The 16,791-nt window shown below is 41.2% G+C and overlaps 2 protein-coding genes across 4 annotated transcripts in view; both read left to right on the top strand.

Moving 5' to 3' along the window:
- Window positions 1–1,836: 1,836 nt before the first annotated feature.
- On the top strand, window positions 1,837–11,474 carry LOC140192349 (MFS-type transporter SLC18B1-like). Of its 2 annotated transcripts, XR_011884228.1 has the most exons (6): window positions 1,837–2,006; window positions 4,229–4,365; window positions 6,610–6,705; window positions 7,662–7,735; window positions 10,871–11,122; window positions 11,233–11,474. XR_011884228.1 is itself a non-coding variant. In XM_072249995.1 (5 exons), exons 1-5 carry the CDS (start codon window positions 1,985–1,987, stop codon window positions 10,980–10,982), a joined length of 441 nt encoding a protein of 146 aa, XP_072106096.1. In that variant the 5' UTR covers window positions 1,837–1,984; the 3' UTR covers window positions 10,983–11,474. The 2 variants fall into 2 exon arrangements, 1 of the variants encoding a protein (XP_072106096.1); XM_072249995.1 differs by having other exon boundaries at window positions 10,871–11,474.
- A 1,164-nt stretch (window positions 11,475–12,638) lies between these two features.
- LOC140192347 (MFS-type transporter SLC18B1-like) overlaps window positions 12,639–16,791 on the top strand; it is a 40,878-nt gene continuing 36,725 nt past the window's right edge. For both annotated transcript variants that reach the window (XM_072249992.1, XM_072249991.1), the window contains exons 1-2: window positions 12,639–12,804; window positions 15,032–15,168. In XM_072249992.1, the coding sequence (XP_072106093.1) occupies window positions 12,783–12,804; window positions 15,032–15,168 (159 nt within the window). In that variant the 5' untranslated portion in view covers window positions 12,639–12,782. The remainder of the gene's footprint in view (window positions 12,805–15,031; window positions 15,169–16,791) is intronic.

Raw genomic sequence — 16,791 nt, 5'->3', positions numbered from 1 at the left:
GCTCTAGGCCTGTACTCACAGAAGTTTTGAAGAATGAGGAGAAACCCGTCTTATGGAAACCCATCAAATATTGAAAGGCCTAAATAGAGAGGATGTTTCCTGTAGTGGGGAGGTCTAGGCCCAGAGAGCACAGACTCAAAATAGAAGGATGTCCCCTTAGAACAGAGATGAGGAGGACTTTCTCTTGCCAGTGGGTGACTGATGCATCTGTGGAATTCAATACCACAGCTGGCCGTGGTGGTCAGGTCAATGGGTGTACCTAAGATCGAGATTGATAGGTTTTTAATTAGAAACAGTGTCAAAGATTACAGGGAGAAGGTAGGAGAGTGGGGGTGAGATGGATAATTAATCAGACATGATGGAATGGTGGAGCAACTCAATTTGCAAAAATAACCTAATTCCACTCCTATGTCTTCTGTCTAAAGTCCTGGAGGAACTCAGCAGGTCAGGCAGCATCTACGGAGAGGAATAGTGTCGACATTCCAGACTGAGACCCTTCATCGCCTCATAATCATCGGTCAGTGCAAGCTCGAGTGAAACCAGAAGTTCCAGTCACTGCTTCTCCCACAGAATGTGCCTTCCTGGTCCCATGATAAAGTCGTGAATATGAGCTTTTTTACAACTGTTTTTGCTTTAAAACCTGATGTGAATGTTCAGCCCAGCTCAATCAGGTGCAAGTAAGTTTTTAATAGAGTATTAGGAGATAACTATTACTAAACAACCTCTCTTGTGCTGGAAAATGCTAAGAATTGGATCTGATTTCCTTTTTTACCACAATCAATTCCAGCTGCTACCATCCAGGAAACATTACTGCAGCAGAAAAGCCAGGACCAACAGCTTCTTCCACCAGCCCATCAGACTGATTAATTCATGCTGATTTGAGGGTATTTCTATGTTACATTGACTGTTCTATATATTATAAATTACTAAGATTGCACATTTAGATGGAGATGTAATATGAAGATTTTTACTCCTCATGTATGTGAAGGATGTAAAAAATAAAATCAATTCAGTTTTTAAAAGGTATGTGATCTTGCAAATCATACTTATTTCCCATTTTAGGCTTGTTTTGAGCTGTTTCAGTTTTTCATTTAATCCTTTTGGTGCACCCCTACTTAGCTGCTATTTTGCTTCTTGTGCAAAGATTGAAATGTAAATCATATTCCAGTTTTTCAATATTCCATTGTTTTCCTTCAGAACTCTTCAAACTGATTGATCACGTTGCCTGTTACTTCTGGATTGTGGGGATCGGACTGTTAGCAAGAAAAGGCTGGAGATGGAATGAGTAAAAGGTTAAGTAAACACAACCAGGCGGGCAGCCGGTGGGGCAATCATGCTCCATCTGGCTTTCTCAATAGTTCCAATTCTCCTGATCAAAGGGTAGCAACGTATTCTAGGAATATCTCCTCCAAAAAAAAAATTCTGTGCCTCTCTCGCTCCTGTGAATGACTGTGCAGAAGGGCTTCTTTAATCAGTGGTGATGAAAACTGAGGATTTTCACTGATCAGTGTTAAACTGGTGAAAGGTCGTCCAAAACAATGTTACTACTCCACGTTCAGCATTTTGCTTTGGATTTCCAGCATTTGCAGATTTTCTCGTGTATTGCCCGCCACAGCCTGATGTATCTAGTTTTGAAATCATGCTCATTGGGAAGTTTAAGCAACTTTCACAGTGTGGAAACACAGGAAGTTTACGAACACAGCTTTGGGAATCCGTCTTTGGCTCCCGGCTTTTATTTGTGGAATTATGTCAGAGTGCTTCCGGTTCTTCTGCACCTTACGATAGGTTGTTTTGGGGAGGGGTGGTGACCAAAGGAAGCCAAATGAAACGGCTGGGTTCCACATCCTCACTAGGCGAGTTGTTTCTGCGGTGAAGTAGAGCGGCGCGGCTGGGTCGTCGCGGGATTGTACTGTACGGCAACGGCCCTCGCAGAGAGAGTCTGTGAAACCCCCGCTGCTCGTCCCTTCTACCACCATTCACCAACATGGCAACCCCAGTGGACAGCGGTAACTTTGTCTCCGGCTTCTGCCGCTGCTGACTTCTCAATTTGCCTGCTGTCTATCCTATCCCGCTCTCTTCCTTTTACCCGGTGTTATTTCCGCACCACGCAGAAGGAATTCTCGGGATTTGTGTTCAATCCCACCCTGAACGACTGTCCGTGTGGAGTTTGTACTTCGTCCTTGTGGGTTTCCTGGGGTTCCCTGATGCAGGGTCTCCATCTGAAACGTCGACAGTTCCTTTCCTCCTACGGATGCTGTTTGATCCTGTGAAATCCTCCAGCCGAATGGTTGCTGCTTCAGCAGCGGGCTGTTGCGTCCATCGAGTCCACGCCAGCTCTCTGATACCTGCACACCAGCCTCTCCCATCTGCGCTGATTGTGATTTGCATTAGCGATTGAGAATACAACCAAGTCTTAGGGATGTGGTAGGAAACATGAACTCTCTAGTCTAGGGAAACCCACTTTATTTGTTTATTTAGATAGCGATGCGGCGTGCAATCGGCCCTTTGAGACGTGTCGCCCAGCAAGCCCGATTTAACCCTAGCCTAACCACGGGGGATTTACAGTGACCATTGAAGCTACTGGCCAGTCTGTTTTTGGACTGTGGGGAAAAAACCGAAGCAGCCAAAGAAAACTCACCCATCCCACGGGGTGGACGTACACAGACTCCTTACAATTAACATCTGGATTTAAACTCTGGAGTTAAATCTGGGAAAAGTGCGAGACCCACATAGATAAAAGTGCAGGTCAGAATTGAACTCTGGAACTGAGTGACAGCAGAGAATCCTGTTGTCCGGTTCCCTGTGCTTCTGCAATTTTCATGTGAGTGTTGGTTGTGGTCTTCCCATTCTCTTCCATTGAACTGATCTTCTGACCTGTTCCAACGGCTGGTTCTGAATTATCGTGTGTTTGTGAAGCTCCGAGCAGTGAAAACGTGACGGTAGGCCACAGCTACGTATCCTGGATTGAGCATTATTGATCTCCAAACCATAGTTCATTGTTTACAATAAGGAGGGTGTTAAATTTGATTGAAAGATTCTGAGCAAGATTACTCATCACCAAACCCTCCAGCAATGCCCTCCTCCACACTGCTGAAGATTGAGATGTAGTCAGTGCCGAGTAGACAGATTGGATTTGTCCTGACAGGACACATGGACGCTTTTTCACATGATCAGAAAGTTGTTAATATTGCAGTGGTACTGTAATGTCTTGTTTGGATCCACAACAAGTTCTGAACCAGAAATCCCACTGCTACAGCAGTCATGTTAACAGGGACCCCCTGTATCTCTTAAAAGTTAAAGGTTAATTTCTAAACTGTTCTGTTTTATTTTATAGCTTAATTCATTTTCCGGAATTATTTAAATTAATGGGGCATACAAGAGGTGGCAAGTGTAGAACTCCATAACTAAGAGTAAATTTGTTGTGCAACAAAATCTTAGTAACTATAAACAATAAACATAATACTGCCTTCAAAAATATCTACTAAACGTTTACCAATATTAACAAAAACCTAAGTCTCACAGAAATTGCTGTTTCAAGGGCAAGTAAAGAGAGGATGGAGCTGAATATCTTTCCACTGTGTGCTTCAAATTGAATCAAAATTAACCCACATGGGAAATGATTTAAAGAATGGCTTGCATATAGAAAGTGATGTTCATCCAAAACAACTGCACCTCTAAAAGCCAGAAAACCACCCCTGCTCTAGTGAATACCGTACATATATTCTGATCTGAAAAGTCATACCACAGAAACACCCTGGAGGAAGGGGTTGAGTAAGTAGTTTATTTGGTTTAGTCTTGTTTGAGAATAACTTCTTTTGTATCTATATTTCAATGTGTTCTATATATTTCTGTAAAAATACTCGTGGTTCCTGTTGGGATGAAATTTTGGTCAAGTTTTAGGTAACGTTGGTTGACCATGAGCTGAATGCCTTCTTGATTCCTACTTAGTACAATACCAGTCAGTCCTGATGCAGATCCTAACCACACTTTGCCTTCAAAGATACAACATGACCTGCTGAGTTCCTTTAGCAGTTTTATTTTTGCTGCATATTCTAGCATACATGGTCTCTTGTGTCTCAAGTCAATCCTTAACAGTTTGCTGATCTTCGTTACACTTTCTTAAGGATTCTTTGTCACCATTGCCTTCAGTAAATGAAGCCTATATCTCCAATAATCTAGTGCAGCTTGTGCAAATTGACATTAATCTCTTACTTTATCTTCGTAACAGGTGATCAAGATGAGAATTCAAGGGAAGAATCAACGAAATGGACAAAATCTCAGATTTTCACACTGGTATCTACAGCATCAATAAATTTCAGCTCCATGGTTTGTTATTCGATTCTAGGACCTTTCTTTCCAAAAGAGGTAATTAGCATTTAGATAGTAATTTTAAGAAACATTTGTGAAAACTATTCATGAATCTTTAGAAAGTTTGATCTCGGGGTGAGTTTAACAAACAGCGCTCAGTCAATAGACTCGATAGACTTTACGGTGAATGGTTTAATAACTATTGATGTGAAAAACATTACATGGAAATTCATGAGCAGAATGCAGTAGATTTTTTTCTCTTGACCAAAGTATAATAATGACCATTTCTGCATCATTTTGTGTCATAAGGACATAAGAAAGGGGAACAGGCCATTCATTCCCTTGAGACTGCTCCACCGTTTTGAAAAGATTTTGCCTGATCATTACTTCAGCACCACTTATCTGTACCAACTCCATATCTCTTGTTTCCTTTAGTAACTATAAATCAACCTTGGTCTTGAAAGTAGTCAGCAAAAGAGTGTCCTTGGTTAAAAACCTTCCGAGATTTGCTATCCTTTGTCCTGAACTATTGATCATCTCCACATCTCCCCTGTCAAGCTCTTTAAGAATTTAATGTTTTAATGAGATTATCTCTCATTCTCCTAAATTCTGGAGGGCATGGGTCCAGGCTGCTTAATAAACAAACTTGCCCCAATTTTAGAAATTGTTCTGGTGAACCTTTGTTGTGCTCTATCATGGATACAGACCCCTAGTTATACAGGCCAGAAGTAGGCCCTTTGGCTCATCGTGCCCACATTATCCCTTCAGGTCATCTACACTAATCCCATTTCCCTACAGCAGGACTGTACCCTTCATTGCCCTGTCTATATAAGTGTTTTTCTAAGTACCTCTTAAACATTAAAAAAAATTCTATCTGATTCAGTCAGCTCCTCCACCAGAACATTCCAGATATCAATTACTCTGTTTTATTTTTAAAAAAACTTGCCCTAGATCCTCTTTAAAATACCTTCCTCTTAACCTATGCCTTGCTTATTTTCCCTCAACCAGGGAAAAGAAGAGTTTTGACTGTCCATCCTATCTATGCCCTGTTCCCACTATTCTGTTCCTCCAGCCATTTCAGGAAGATTGTTCTTATCTGTTTAATTTGTGTTTATCAGTAATCCCATAGGTTACCTAATCTTGCTCACTTACGTAGAAGAATCGCACAAGCAATTCACTAACACAAAAAACGGGAAGAGTGGTGGAAATGCAACACATAATAAGTTTGGTCAGAGTTGGATTTTAGGAATGATCATGAAAGTGGAGCAGTCAATGGCATGAATATAAGACTGTGGGGTCTTGTTTAGTCAGCAAGGCCAGGGATGCTGTGTAGTCTTTAGCAAAGCCAGGGGTTTTGATAAGTTAATGTACACAGGCAGAAGGTTTAGACGTCCTAGAGGTTTGGACCTCTAAGAGGACCACAACCCAGTTGCAGTTTAGAGGCCTGAGTGCCTCAATGACCCGGAGAGCTACGTTGGCTGGAGTCAGGGCTTTATCCTTTGTCTCTTGGTGGGGTCACCCATGCCAAACAGGTCAAAGGGTAGAGGACAGACTAAGAATAGTCCACTGGTCTTCCAGGTTCAGGGCTTCAGATCAGGGCTAACACATCTGACTGGTAAAACAAAATTGTCATGGAAACAGCAATGAAGAATCCTTATATCTGAGTGTGACTGTATTCTGGAGGATCCACCCGGGACTTGCATGACTGACAGTAGTGAAAACCAAGGGGAAGCTACTGACGTGATGGAGGAAGTCCTGAACACTGCCAGCGGACCTTCTTTGCAGCCCTACATGCCAGCGGCATAACAGGCAGTTAGTGATTTGGAGGGTGGTTGGCAGAGCATTGGAACGTGGAGATGACGTGCAAGACTAAGGTTTTGAGTGGTAGATGAGGTAAAGCTGGGCTGAGATAGGCAATGTTATGTAGGAATTTTTTTTGTAGGTGAAATATGGGATTGAAAGTTCCTCTTGGGAGTGAAACAAATGCACATGTTATGCATCATTTGGCTCAGGCCATTTTAAATTGATATGGTTATAGTTAAAAATCAGATTCTAAGATCTCCTTGGAGGAACTTCTGAGAATGGAGATCAGGCATGAATCTTGATTTAGAGGTGATGCAGAAAGCTTAGTTTATGGTGAGATGTATCTCATCGACCTACTGATCAAATATTGGGTACAATAATGAGTGTCATTGTAGATGGATAGGGGTGAGAAGATTTACAATCAGATTGCAAATGCACGTTCGCAACCAGTAGTTTATTAATCACGCATCATAAATTTATTCTTTCCTCTCTTTGCAGGCAGGAAATAAAGGAGTCAGTGCCAGTATTGTTGGAATGATATTTGGTTGCTTTTCTTTATTCAATTTAATATTTTCATTGATAATGGGAAGATATGTAAGTATAATATTTTTATTCTGGTAAATTCATATGCACTGGGATTTTATGGTTTGCAGCTAACTTTTCTGCAGTCTTGGTTGTTAGAGTGTTAGAACAGTGATACTCTTACAATGTTTATGCAGTTAGGAAACATCAGCCATTATTTGTTGTCGTATAAAATCTGTCCAGGGCTATAATTACATTTTAGTCTGGTGTAGAAAATAAGACATTATTATGTCTTATTTCCCTGCAAATTTGCTTTATTTCATGTTATTTCTATAAGGAAGCAGTGTGACTACATTTTAGACAATACAACAATAAACCAAAAATCTCCCTATCTCATGACAGTTACTGATCTAGGAAGTGGAAGTCAGTGCTGCCTATAAACATTACTCTACATATAGCCTTTTCTTGTTCCTATACACCCCAGACAATACATTTTCTGTTACATTGGTGTTAGTTTCAGAAGCTAATGTGTGTTTGAGCACATGCTAGTGACTAAACATCATTTCTACCTAAGGAAATGGAGTGCAAGGTTCTTTAATTGATAATTTACCCATGTACCTTACAAGTGGGAATCATAGTATGACAATCTAGAATCTAGTTGAAGCAGTAAAAATGTGACCTAATGCTGTCTGTTAAGATGCAGTTGCTAGTCCAGAGCTTCAGGAATGTCAACTGTCCATTTCCCTCCATAAATGCTGTCTGATCTGCTGAGTCATTCCAAAGTTTTGTGCATTGCTGAGGAATATACTAATAGGTATAATTCTGGTTGAAATGGAGGCTACTGTAATTATAATTCAATTACAATTGTATGTGGGGACTAGCAAATTTACAAAACCTGAGCATTAAACAATGGGTTGAAAGCTGCTCATGTTGTGGCTGTACTTGTTCATTTAAAAGTAAGATGATAAGCCTTTATTCAATTGACCATTTGAATGATTTGCTCACTTGTTTTTTTTTCTTCCCCGCAGATTTTGCAAATTGGTGCAAAATTTATGTTTGTAACTGGTATGTTTATTTCCGGTTGCTGCACTATTCTCTTTGGGTAAGTTACTAATAAGACACTTGTTTAGAAACATCTTTTCTTTCTTATCTCGTTGTTGAGGTTGTGTATTGGTGATTGAGATTGTGATGTATTTCCAGCTGTGTTAAACAATCTGTAAAAGTAATCTAATAATCATTTGTATATTTCAGTAAATGGCCAGGTGAAAGAAAGTTATAATGAAATTATAAACATTAATTAACATAACTCAGGAGCTCACAACTTCCATACCAGGTTGTGATGCACCCTAGAAGAATGCTTTCTACAGTGCATCTATAAAAATTAGTGAGGGTTTTAGGGAACAGGCCAAATTTCTTTAGTTTTCTCAGGAAGTAAAGGCGCTGGTGGGCCTTCTTGGCAGTGAACTCTGCTTGGATGGACCAATTCAGGTCATTTGTGATATTGACCCCGAGGAACTTAAAGCTTTTGACCTGTTCCACTTGCGCAGCACTGACATAAATTGGGTCGTGCGGTCCACTACTCCTTCTGAAGTCAACAACCAATTCCTTCGTCTTGCTGATGTCGAGGGATAGGTTATTGTCTTCGCACCATGCCACCAGGTTCTTAATTTCCTCTCCGTACTCAAACTCATCATTACCTGAGATACGGCCGACAATTGTTGTGTCATCAGCAAACTTGTATATTGAGTTTGATGGAAACTTGGCTACACAATCATGGGTGTACAGTGAGTACAGCAGGGGGCTGAGTACACAGCCTTGTGGGGCACCGGGGCTCAGAGTGATTGTAGAGGAGAGCGTGTCCCCTATTTTTACAGCCTGGCTCAGAAGCTTGAAGACTCGTACGGCCAGATTTGGGAGCAGCTTCTTTCCAACTGTGATAAGACTGCTGAACAGATCCTGACCCGGATCTGGGCCGTACCCTCCAAGTATCCGGACCTGCCTCTGGTTTTTTTTGCACTACCTTACTTTCTATTTTTCTATTTTCTATTTATGATTTATAATTTAAATATTTAATATTTACTAATTTTTACTATTTTTAATATTTAATATTTGTAATCCAGGGAGTGGGAAGCACAGAATCAAATATCGCTGTGATGATTGTACATTCTAGTACCAATTGTTTGGCGACAATAAAGTATAAAGTATTTAACTATAATTTTATATTTAAAGTCAGGTACTGTAATTGTATTTGACCACATTAGTGGTCTTAATGATGCTGCACTAAATATCAAAGTCCTAAATAAATGAAGATTAATTCCCAGGTGTAAATGTTGGTTCTAAAACATCCTGTTGCATGGAACTTTAATGGTTTTTTATTTAATATTCACTGAATCCACATTCTGCCATGTTCCACTTAGCATATCTCACAACACCCGTGGCCCAAGTTCATTCCTGACCTCAGGTGCTGTCTGTTTTTCCTGTGGCACATGTGCCTTGCATTCATATGCTCTTATTTCCTCCCACATCCCAAAGATGGCCAGGTTGTTTGCTTAGTTGTTCTTTGTAATTTGTCCCTGGTGTCTACATGAGTGGTATGACCTAGAGGGTGCTGATGGGAATGTGGGGAGAGCAAGATAAGGGATTAAGGTAGGATTAGTGTAAATGTGTAGTTGATGCAGCTCATTTGAAAGGCCAGTTTCCGTGATGTGTGACTGCTGACTCTAAGACTCGGAATGGAATCAGCCCCATCCTGCAGGTCCCGATCACCCTCACCCAACCCTCCATCGTCATACCAAGTCTTCATTACCTACCTGGCTCTCAACAATTCCCATGGTTCTAATGAACACCTCTCACCTCTGAATTCCAGTCACCCCTTCAATTTCTGATCAGCCTTCTGAGTCCCACTACCATCTTGACTTCCACCATGATCCCTGGCCACAAAGTCTCATCTCCCAGGATCTGACCCATACCCTGTCCCTAGAGTCACCATTTTCTCTCCTGAGCTTGTTCAGTCATCACCTTTTCACATCTCAAGGTCACTGACCACTGAGGTCCTCGTTACTGATAGACCTCACCACCAATCCTCACCTCACTCCACTCCACTCCCAGGATGGCCACAGCTGTTTCATCTCCCTTCAACAGCATCCTGGGTCTCTGGTTGGCACTGGATTCTGGGCATGCTCCTCCTGTCAGCACTGACTGGCGATAAACCTAGGAGCACCTGTTCAACTCCAAGGTCATTCAATACCATCAGCGTCATTCCAAAGTCAGTGCAAGAAAGCAGTATCTATCATAAAGTCCCCCACCATCCAGGCCAGGCCCTCTTCTTTCTGTTACCATCAGGCAGGAGCCTTGGGTCCCACACAACCAGGTTTCAGAATCAGAATCAAGTTTATTATCACCGGTATGTGACGTGAAATTTGTTAACTTAGCAGCAGCAGTTAAATGCAATACATAATCTAGCAGAGAGAGAAAAAAATAATAATAAACAAAATAAAACAATAATAAACAAGTAAATCAATTACATATATTGAATACATTATTTTTAAATGTGCAAAAACAGAAATACTGTATATTTTTTTAAAAAGTGAGGTAGTGTCCAAAGCATCAAAGTCCATTCAGGAATTGGATGGCAGAGGGGAAGAAGCTGTTCCTGAATCACTGAGTGTGTGCCTTCAGGCTTCTGTATCTCCTACTTGATGGTAACAGTGAGAAAAAGGCATGCCCTGGGTGCTGGAGGTCCTTAATAATGGACGCAGCCTTTCTGAGACACCACTCCCTAAAGATGTCCTGGGTACTTTGTAGGCTAGCAGGGACCAAAATTATCTTTCAATCATCAGTCTCTGAAAACAGCATGAATAGCTTCATCACCACTACTCTGAACTGATTCTACAAACTACAAATTCACTTAGAAGCCCTCTTAATTCCTGTTGTCAGTGTTTCTTGTAAGATTTGTACAATTTGTCCCCTTAGAACGGAGATGAGGAGGACTTTCTCTTGCCAGTGGGTGACTGATGCATCTGTGGAATTCAATGCCACAGCTGGCCGTGGTGGTCAGGTCAATGGGTGTACCTAAGATCGAGATTGATAGGTTTTTAATTAGAAACAGTGTCAAAGATTACAGGGAGAAGGTAGGAGAGTGGGGGTGAGATGGATAATTAATCAGACATGATGGAATGGTGGAGCAACTCAATTTGCAAAAATAACCTAATTCCACTCCTATGTCTTCTGTCTAAAGTCCTGGAGGAACTCAGCAGGTCAGGCAGCATCAACGGAGAGGAATAGTGTCGACATTCCAGACTGAGACCCTTCATCGCCTCATAATCATCGGTCAGTGCAAGCTCGAGTGAAACCAGAAGTTCCAGTCACTGCTTCTCCCACAGAATGTGCCTTCCTGGTCCCATGATAAAGTCATGAATATGAGCTTTTTTACAACTGTTTTTGCTTTAAAACCTGATGTGAATGTTCAGCCCAGCTCAATCAGGTGCAAGTAAGTTTTTAATAGAGTATTAGGACATAAATATTACTAAACAACCTCTCTTGTGCTGGAAAATGCTAAGAATTGGATCTGATTTCCTCTTTTACCACAATCAATTCCAGCTGCTACCATCCGGGAAACGTTACTGCAGCAGAAAAGCCAGGACCAACAGCTTCTTCCACCAGCCCATCAGACTGATTAATTCATGCTGATTTGAGGGTATTTTTATGTTACATTGACTGTTCTATTTGTTATAAATTATTATGAATTACTAAGATTGCACATTTAGATGGAGATGTAATATAAAGATTTTTACTCATGTACGTGAAGGATGTAAAAAATAAAATCAATTCCGTTTTTAAAAGGTATGTGATCTTGCAAATCATACTTATTTCCCATTTTAGGCTTGTTTTGAGCTGTTTCAGTTTTTCATTTAATCCTTTTGGTGCACCCCTACTTAGCTGCTATTTTGCTTCTTGTGCAAAGATTGAAATGTAAATCATATTCCAGTTTTTCAATATTCCATTGTTTTCCTTCAGAACTCTTCAAACTGATTGATCACGTTGCCTGTTACTTCTGGATTGTGGGGATCGGACTGTTAGCAAGAAAAGGCTGGAGATGGAATGAGTAAAAGGTTAAGTAAACACAACCAGGCGGGCAGCCGGTGGGGCAATCATGCTCCATCTGGCTTTCTCAATAGTTCCAATTCTCCTGATCAAAGGGTAGCAACGTATTCTAGGAATATCTCCTCCAAAAAAAAAAATTCTGTGCCTCTCTCGCTCCTGTGAATGACTGTGCAGAAGGGCTTCTTTAATCAGTGGTGATGAAAACTGAGGATTTTCACTGATAAGCATCAAACTGGTGAAAGGTCATCCAAAACAATAAGTTAATACATTTAAGATTCAAAGATTCAAAAAACTTTTTTGTCATTCTAACTGTACATCTGCTCTGCAGGGCAGAATGAGACAGCGTTCCCCAGGAGCAGTGCAATTATAACATAACAAACACAACACTAAATAATAAACATAAATAGTAAAACACAACAGCCACATGTCAGTTAAAATCAAGTTATAAGTGTCCATTGCAAGTTAAAATTGTCCAAAGCAGAGTCAGGTAGAGCAGCTATTTAGCAGTCTGACTGTCTGTGGGAGGAAGCTGTTTAGTAGCCTTGTGGTTTTAGTTTTGATGCTCCTGTAACGTTTGCCTGATGGCAGAAAAACAAACAGTTTATGGAGAGGTGCGAACTCCACGTTCAGCATTTTGCTTTGGATTTCCAGCATTTGCAGATTTTCTCGTGTATTGCCCGCCACAGCCTGGTGTATCTAGTTTTGAAATCATGCTCATTGGGAAGTTTAAACAACTTTCACAGTGTGGAAACACAGGAAGTTTACGAACAGAGCTTTGGGAATCCGTCTTTGAGCTCACGGCTTTTATTTGTGGAATTATGTCAGAGTGCTTCCGGTTCTTCTGCACCTTACGATAGGTTGTTTTGGGGAGGGGTGGTGACCAAAGGAAGCCAAATGAAACGGCTGGGTTCCACATCCTCACTAGGCGAGTTGTTTCTGCGGTGAAGTAGAGCTGCGCGGCTGGGTCGTCGCGGGATTGTACTGTACGGCAACGGCCCTCGCAGAGAGAGTCTGTGAAACCCCCGCTGCTCGTCCCTTCTACCACCATGGCAACCCCAGTGGACAGCGGTAACTTTGTCTCCGGCTTCTGCCGCTGCTGACTTCTCAATTTGCCTGCTGTCTATCCTACCCGCTCTCTTCCTTTTACCCGGTGTTATTTCCGCACCACGCAGAAGGAATTCTCGGGATTTGTGTTCAATCCCGCCCTGAACGACCGTCCGTGTGGAATTTGTACTTCGTCCCTGTGACCTTGTGGGTTTCCCGGGGTTCCCTAATGCAGGGTCTCCGTCTGAAACGTCGACAGTTCCTTTCCTCCTACGGATGCTGTTTGATCCTGTGAAATCCTCCAGCCGAATGGTTGCTGCTTCAGCAGCGGGCTGTTGCGTCCATCGAGTCCACGCCAGCTCTCTGATACCTGCACACCAGCCTCTCCCATCTGCGCTGATTGTGATTTGCATTAGCGATTGAGAATACAACCAAGTCTTAGGGATGTGGTAGGAAACATGAACTCTCTAGTCTAGGGAAACCCGCTTTATTTGTTTATTTAGATAGCGATGCGGCGTGCAATCGGCCCTTTGAGACGTGTCGCCCCACAAGCCCGATTTAACCCTAGCCTAACCACGGGGGATTTACAGTGACCATTGAAGCTATTGGCCAGTCTGTTTTTGGACTGTGGGGAAAAAACCGAAGCAGCCAGAGAAAACCCACCCATCCCACGGGGAGGACGTACACAGACTCCTTACAAATAACATCGGGATTTAACTCCAAACTCTGGAGTTAAATCTGGAAAAAATGCAAGCCCCACACGGATAAAAGTGCAGGTCAGAATTGAACTGAGTGGCAGCAGAGAGCCCTGTTGTCTGGTTCCCTGTGCTTCTGCAATTTTCATGTGAGTGTTGGTTGTGGTCTTCCCATTCTCTTCCATTGAACTGATCTTCTGACCTGTTCCAACGGCTGGTTCTGAATTATCGTGTGTTTGTGAAGCTCCGAGCAGTGAAAACGTGACGGTAGGCCACAGCTACGTATCCTGGATTGAGCATTATTGATCTCCAAACCATAGTTCATTGTTTACAATAAGGAGGGTGTTAAATTTGATTGAAAGATTCTGAGCAAGATTACTCATCACCAAACCCTCCAGCAATGCCCTCCTCCACACTGCTGAAGATTGAGATGTAGTCAGTGCCGAGTAGACAGATTGGATTTGTCCTGACAGGACACATGGACGCTTTTTCACATGATCAGAAAGTTGTTAATATTGCAGTGGTACTGTAATGTCTTGTTTGGATCCACAACAAGTTCTGAACCAGAAATCCCACTGCTACAGCAGTCATGTTAACAGGGACCCCCTGTATCTCTTAAAAGTTAAAGGTTAATTTCTAAACTGTTCTGTTTTATTTTATAGCTTAATTCATTTTCCGGAATTATTTAAATTAATGGGGCATACAAGAGGTGGCAAGTGTAGAACTCCATAACTAAGAGTAAATTTGTTGTGCAACAAAATCTTAGTAACTATAAACAATAAACATAATACTGCCTTCAAAAATATCTACTAAACGTTTACCAATATTAACAAAAACCTAAGTCTCACAGAAATTGCTGTTTCAAGGGCAAGTAAAGAGAGGATGGAGCTGAATATCTTTCCACTGTGTGCTTCAAATTGAATCAAAATTAACCCACATGGGAAATGATTTAAAGAATGGCTTGCATATAGAAAGTGATGTTCATCCAAAACAACTGCACCTCTAAAAGCCAGAAAACCACCCCTGCTCTAGTGAATACCGTACATATATTCTGATCTGAAAAGTCATACCACAGAAACACCCTGGAGGAAGGGGTTGAGTAAGTAGTTTATTTGGTTTAGTCTTGTTTGAGAATAACTTCTTTTGTATCTATATTTCAATGTGTTCTATATATTTCTGTAAAAATACTCGTGGTTCCTGTTGGGATGAAATTTTGGTCAAGTTTTAGGTAACGTTGGTTGACCATGAGCTGAATGCCTTCTTGATTCCTACTTAGTACAATACCAGTCAGTCCTGATGCAGATCCTAACCACACTTTGCCTTCAAAGATACAACATGACCTGCTGAGTTCCTTTAGCAGTTTTATTTTTGCTGCATATTCTAGCATACATGGTCTCTTGTGTCTCAAGTCAATCCTTAACAGTTTGCTGATCTTCGTTACACTTTCTTAAGGATTCTTTGTCACCATTGCCTTCAGTAAATGAAGCCTATATCTCCAATAATCTAGTGCAGCTTGTGCAAATTGACATTAATCTCTTACTTTATCTTCGTAACAGGTGATCAAGATGAGAATTCAAGGGAAGAATCAACGAAATGGACAAAATCTCAGATTTTCACACTGGTATCTACAGCATCAATAAATTTCAGCTCCATGGTTTGTTATTCGATTCTAGGACCTTTCTTTCCAAAAGAGGTAATTAGCATTTAGATAGTAATTTTAAGAAACATTTGTGAAAACTATTCATGAATCTTTAGAAAGTTTGATCTCGGGGTGAGTTTAACAAACAGCGCTCAGTCAATAGACTCGATAGACTTTACGGTGAATGGTTTAATAACTATTGATGTGAAAAACATTACATGGAAATTCATGAGCAGAATGCAGTAGATTTTTTTCTCTTGACCAAAGTATAATAATGACCATTTCTGCATCATTTTGTGTCATAAGGACATAAGAAAGGGGAACAGGCCATTCATTCCCTTGAGACTGCTCCACCGTTTTGAAAAGATTTTGCCTGATCATTACTTCAGCACCACTTATCTGTACTAACTCCATATCTCTTGTTTCCTTTAGTAACTATAAATCAACCTTGGTCTTGAAAGTAGTCAGCAAAAGAGTGTCCTTGGTTAAAAACCTTCCGAGATTTGCTATCCTTTGTCCTGAACTATTGATCATCTCCACATCTCCCCTGTCAAGCTCTTTAAGAATTTAATGTTTTAATGAGATTATCTCTCATTCTCCTAAATTCTGGAGGGCATGGGTCCAGGCTGCTTAATAAACAAACTTGCCCCAATTTTAGAAATTGTTCTGGTGAACCTTTGTTGTGCTCTATCATGGATACAGACCCCTAGTTATACAGGCCAGAAGTAGGCCCTTTGGCTCATCGTGCCCACATTATCCCTTCAGGTCATCTACACTAATCCCATTTCCCTACAGCAGGACTGTACCCTTCATTGCCCTGTCTATATAAGTGTTTTTCTAAGTACCTCTTAAACATTAAAAAAAATTCTATCTGATTCAGTCAGCTCCTCCACCAGAACATTCCAGATATCAATTACTCTGTTTTATTTTTAAAAAAACTTGCCCTAGATCCTCTTTAAAATACCTCCCTCTTAACCTATGCCTTGCTTATTTTCCCTCAACCAGGGAAAAGAAGAGTTTTGACTGTCCATCCTATCTATGCCCTGTTCCCACTATTCTGTTCCTCCAGCCATTTCAGGAAGATTGTTCTTATCTGTTTAATTTGTGTTTATCAGTAATCCCATAGGTTACCTAATCTTGCTCACTTACGTAGAAGAATCGCACAAGCAATTCACTAACACAAAAAACGGGAAGAGTGGTGGAAATGCAACACATAATAAGTTTGGTCAGAGTTGGATTTTAGGAATGATCATGAAAGTGGAGCAGTCAATGGCATGAATATAAGACTGTGGGGTCTTGTTTAGTCAGCAAGGCCAGGGATGCTGTGTAGTCTTTAGCAAGGCCAGGGGTTTTGATAAGTTAATGTACACAGGCAGAAGGTTTAGACGTCCTAGAGGTTTGGACCTCTAAGAGGACCACAACCCAGTTGCAGTTTAGAGGCCTGAGTGCCTCAATGACCCGGAGAGCTACGTTGGCTGGAGTCAGGGCTTTATCCTTTGTCTCTTGGTGGGGTCACCCATGCCAAACAGGTCAAAGGGTAGAGGACAGACTAAGAATAGTCCACTGGTCTTCCAGGTTCAGGGCTTCAGATCAGGGCTAACACATCTGACTGGTAAAACAAAATTGTCATGGAAACAGCAATGAAGAATCCTTATATCTGAGTGTGACTGTATTCTG

The sequence above is a fragment of the Mobula birostris genome, unplaced genomic scaffold, assembly GCF_030028105.1.
Source record: "Mobula birostris isolate sMobBir1 unplaced genomic scaffold, sMobBir1.hap1 scaffold_1168, whole genome shotgun sequence".
Lineage (NCBI taxonomy): Eukaryota > Metazoa > Chordata > Chondrichthyes > Myliobatiformes > Myliobatidae > Mobula > Mobula birostris.
Note: the sequence above shows the minus strand (reverse complement) of the source record. Positions and strands in the feature narration are given on the sequence as shown.

Bases quoted from the DNA above. Each gene is read 5' to 3' on its own strand.
- LOC140192349 (XM_072249995.1), top strand. From the start codon at position 1,985: ATGGCAACCCCAGTGGACAGCG. The intron at 2,007-4,228 runs GTAACTTTGTCT...TCTTCGTAACAG, and splicing joins GGCAACCCCAGTGGACAGCG to GTGATCAAGATGAGAATTCA. The intron at 4,366-6,609 runs GTAATTAGCATT...CTCTCTTTGCAG, and splicing joins GACCTTTCTTTCCAAAAGAG to GCAGGAAATAAAGGAGTCAG.